General features: G+C 40.4%; 1 protein-coding gene across 1 annotated transcript; it reads left to right on the plus strand.

The window, feature by feature from the left end:
• Positions 1 to 3,596: 3,596 nt before the first annotated feature.
• Positions 3,597 to 4,550, plus strand: LOC102501665 (olfactory receptor 7A10). Its single transcript, XM_006165923.2, has one exon. It carries the CDS (start codon positions 3,597 to 3,599, stop codon positions 4,548 to 4,550), a length of 954 nt encoding a protein of 317 aa, XP_006165985.2.
• Positions 4,551 to 5,124: the final 574 nt, after the last annotated feature.

Raw genomic sequence — 5,124 nt, forward strand, 5'->3', positions numbered from 1 at the left:
AGAGAGACATAGAGAGACACAAAGCAAGAAATCACCCCCCAGGGGGATGGCCATGCTGCAATCCTTTCTCCTCCATTCTCCTCTCAGGATCCTGGGCACGCATGCACATGTGCCCCGCGTGAGTTTAAGCCACTGGGTCTAGGACTCTAGCCATGGTTGGCTACATGGGAGTTCAGCGACATAGCCGTTACATTAACGGCTGGTCCCCAACATTTACTTCACATATCAAAAAAGTTTTGCTCATACTCCATAGTTCTCAACAGTTAATACACAACTTTCAAAATTTTCAAAATGCTGAATTTTAAAGATAACGTTCAAAATATTACTTACAATTTTGTATAATTTTGTTTGTGACTCTATAACAACAGAGACAGTATGGTTTTAAATATTTTTTTTTTAATTTTTTTATTTTTTATTATCATCATAATCTTCTTTATATTACATTGGATTACATGTAACTTTACAGTGTATTGCGCTCTTATTCTCCCTTGTGTTTATTTCATTACCCTCTGTTCTTTTTACTGTGTTCACTGAACTGATTGTGTGTGTGTGTGCGTGTGTGTGTGAGCATTTCTTTAAATGCAGGGCAGAAACTAGCAAAATGTAACACAATTTAGCCCCTTGTTTATGACTTTACATGAGGCTTACAGACTGGAATTTTTGGTTGTTATTTCTACCTTAGGGGAAAGATAATGCCATCTGGCCAGCTGTCCTGTATACACTAGTCACCTGATGAATGTGGCCATGAAGTGAGAAAGACATGGTAGTAACAGGGCCCAGAGGGCCATGGTGGAGTGTATATATGTGTGTTTGTGTGTGTGTGCATGTGTACATGAGTGTGTATCTTCTTTTTATTTTTTAGTTTGCCATAGGGCTCATATGCTCACCAGATAGAGACAGAGAGAGAGACAGACAGAAAATGAGAAATCACTAACTAGGGAGGAAAACCATACCATAGTCCTTTCTCTTCCATTCTCCTCTTTGGATTTTGGGCACAAGCACCACTCAGGTTACTGGGTATGGGACTCAAACCATGCAGTCAGCCTTGTGGGTTCCAGGGCATTACCCTCCACACCACCTGCTGGCCTGGGCTCATATATTCTTTTTTTTTTTTTTGGAGAAGTTTTTGCTATAAGGTGCATGCGCTCGCCAGACAGACAGAGAGAGACAGAGAAACAGAAAGCGAGAAATCACCCCCCGGGGGGATGGCCACACTGCAATCCCTTCTCCATACTCCTCCTGGGATTTTGGGCACAAGCACCACTCAGGTTACTGGGTATGGGACTCCAACCATGCAGTCAGCCTTGTGGGTTCCAGGGCATTACCCTCCACACCACCTGCTGGCCTGGGCTCATATATTCTAAAGTCACTCACTCAGAGGGAGACCACAATGATTGGATGGTAATTAGGAGATTATCCTTTTTAGTTCAAGGACGCCTTTGCAACAAAATGAATACAATGCAAGAGCCACATAGGGTGGACAGGGTCTCCCTGTGTCCTGCAGTTTCAGCAGTAATGAGTAGGTCACCTCATTTTCCAACACCCTCTGTCACTATCTCTCATCCCTCTCCCTCTTGTCCATTGACCTCACACTGACTCCTGGATGGTCTTGAGCATAGAAACAAGCGCCTCCCTCAGGGCCTCTGCCCTGGCTAGTCCCTCTGCCAGGTAAGATACCAGCACATGATCTCCTGGCCTCCACTCTCTCTTCCTGTAATCATTGTTTAAATGTCACCTTCTATTCCTGCCTTACCCGGTCCCCTGTACAAAATAGGGACCAGATTCACTCAACTTTATACCTGCTTTCATTTTCTTCAGAGCATCTTTCACCACCCAAATGTTGTATGTATTTCCTTATTAACGCCTTATTGAGATATAATTGTTCCATGAAGAACTTCATATCGATGTGTACATTTGATGAATTTGTGGATAAGCAAACATACATAACATCATCACCACAATCAAGGGGATAGACATGGATTTTCTCATCTGCTTGTACTCTTTCTCCACCATTGGGAAGTGGGAATTTTGTTTCTCAGCATCCTAAAGTCATGGCCTGGGTAATGTTTAGAACACAATCAGCACTCTCCATATATTTCTTAAATATGCGAAATAATTTTTTTAACTGTCAATTTCATTTATTTATTTATTTTTACATTTCCCCACAAACATTTACTTTACATATCACAAAAGTTTTGCTTATACTCCATAGTTCTCAACAGTTAATAAACAACTTTCAAAATTTTCAAAATGCTGAATTTTAAAGATAATGTTCAAAATATTACTTACAATTTTGAATAATTTTGTTTGTGACTCTATAACAACAGAGACAGTATGGTTTTAAATATTTTTGAGAAAATATTTACATGTCAACTACTCAACTTGTTGAAAAGCAAAGGCCCAGCACACTAGTCACACATAAACCTTCTTAATTCAGCCCTGCCTACCAAGTATTCTGTGGTATACCATTTGCTAGCTAAGATCAGTCTCTTTTTATTCCTTCAAAGTCTTTCTCAAGATAATCCTCTGGTGTGGTTGCTCTTTTGCAATCTCTACTGATTATAATGCTGGGCTGGAAAAGTCCAGGTTATTTTATATTATAAATTCTTTCATATATCTTCTCTAATCCCTCTCTGCCTGGCAGAATTATTTATAGAGCCAGGCCATCTTTCTAAGAGCTTCTGTTGGCTTACTTGAGAGTCACCTTAGTTCCATAGCTTTCTGGTTAATCTTCAGATATGACATTCCAGTCAAAACCCTGTCCAATAATCTAATTTCTGATTCAATGCAACAAGCATTATTGAACTTATGCAAATATGAGAAATAATTTATCATTAAAATTACTGAGTACATGATGCCTGTAAAAAAAGGGTCACTGTAGGACAGAAATTTCTAATCAGTAGTGCTTCTAGAAATTCCACGAGGAAACTGGATCCATAAACAGAATAAATTTATTTATTGAATAAAAAACACAAAAATTAATTTATTGAATAAAAAATATAAGTTGTAATGTAAATTGAGTTACAAAAAAAAGTTTCAGGAAAAAAATATATCTATTTAATGACTGCAGTAGGATATGTAACCCCAGCTAGGTGCTACTTTATAGGATGCGTAAAGTTAGACTTGTGTTCATGGAAATGTGTGTGTCACCTGTGTTTGCTAGGAGGGTATTTGGATTGATTAGGGTCTTTGGTGATTCAATAAAATGTGGGGAGAAAACAGTATAGAAAGCAAACATAGATACCGGAGACAGTGTGGGAGGAGAGTGGGAGATGGCAGAGGGTAAGAGATAGGGAATCAAGGATGGGGGAAAAAAAAGCAAAACATACAGGAAACAAGAAATGGAAGCTCATTTGCTGACAATAACATGTTTGTTGATGTGCTTGATTGAGACAATATACAGTGTACTCTGGATGGAAAAATCTCATTTTGTATGCTGTAATGATGTACAGTGAATGAATGCAAATAAATACATTGAAATAAAAAATTATATTCCTTAAAAAAATAAGTTGTAGCATTATAGCTATATCAGTCATACCTGATGTTTGAAAAGTACTCATGATATTTTTCTCTTTCCTGATAGTCATATCCATCACATGGAACCAGAAAATAACACAAAAATTTCAGAATTCCTTCTTCTGGGACTTTCTGAGGAACCAGAATTGCAGCCCCTCATATTTGGTCTTTTCCTCTCCATGTACCTGATCACTGTGTGTGGAAACCTGCTCATCATCCTGGCCACCATCTCAGACTCCCACCTGCACACCCCCATGTACTTCTTCCTCTCCAACCTGTCCTTTGTAGACATCTGCCTCACCTCCACCACCGTCCCAAAGATGCTGGTGAACATCCAGACACAGAGCAAGGCCATCACCTACGCAGGTTGCATCACCCAGATGTTCTTTTTTCTACACTTTGTAGCATTGGATGACTTCCTCCTGACGGTGATGGCCTATGACCGGTATGTGGCCATCTGTCATCCCCTGAACTACATGGTCATCATGAATTCCCAATTCTGTGTGTTGTTGATTCTGGTCTCCTGGATCATGACGGCCCTGAATTCCTTGTTGCAAAGCTTCATGGTGTTGCAACTGTCCTTCTGTACACACTTGGAAATACCCCAGTTTTTCTGTGATATGAGTCAAATGGTTTCACTTGCCTGTTCTGACACTTTTATTAGTGACATGGTCATGTATTTTGCAGTTCTGCTGGTGGCTGTTGGTCTCCTCACTGGGATCCTTTACTCTTACTGTAAGATAGCTTCCTCCATTCATAGAATCTCATCAGCTCAGGGGAAGTACAAAGCCTTTTCCACCTGTGCCTCTCACCTCTCAGTTGTCTCCTTATTTTATTGTACAGGCATGGGTGTGTACCTTAGCTCTGCTGCGACCCACAGCTCACACTCAAGTGCAGCAGCCTCGGTGATGTACACTGTGGTCACCCCCATGCTGAACCCCTTCATCTACAGTCTGAGGAATAAAGACATAAAAAGGGCCCTGAGAAGATTCACTGGGAGTGGAACAATAAAAGGGAGTTTACTCTGGGACTGAAAAATTATCTGTGATTGCAGGGCTCAAAGTTTCAGAGTCAGACATTTGGTTATCTGACCAGATGGTGGAAGTAGTTCTATGCAATCTAATTTGCTTTATTAAAATTTCTGGTCTCTCTGTTATTTGGCAGTTTTTTTCCTTTGTCATTTTGTGATTTCCCAAAATCGTCCTCAACTTGCACCAGAGTTATTCGCAAATTCACATTTTTATAAAATAATTATTTATTTAATACTATTTATGGTTATTATTATTGAAAAAGTTTTGGGGGGCTGGCAGGTGGCATGATGGTTAAGGGTGTTGGACTGAGGTTCAAGTGCCAGACCTGGTGTCTTGCCCCGTCCGCCCCCCCCGTCCACATAAAAATAAATAAGCAAATAAATAAAGGGAAATAAACTAATTTTAAAAAAGGGACCAACAGTTAGTGTAATGGCTATGTTGCTGAACTCCCATGTAGTCGACTGTGGTTCGAGTCCTGGACCCAGTGGCTTAAACTCACGCTGGGCACGTGTGTGTGCGTGCCCAAGATCCTGAGAGGAGAATGGAGGAGAAGGGATTGTGGTGTGGCTGTTCCCCC

Source organism: Tupaia chinensis, unplaced genomic scaffold, assembly GCF_000334495.1.
Source record: "Tupaia chinensis unplaced genomic scaffold, TupChi_1.0 Scaffold144090_1, whole genome shotgun sequence".
Classification (NCBI taxonomy): Eukaryota; Metazoa; Chordata; class Mammalia; order Scandentia; family Tupaiidae; genus Tupaia; species Tupaia belangeri.

Bases quoted from the DNA above. Each gene is read 5' to 3' on its own strand.
- LOC102501665 (XM_006165923.2), top strand. From the start codon at position 3,597: ATGGAACCAGAAAATAACACAAAAATTTCAGAATTCCTTCTTCTGGGA.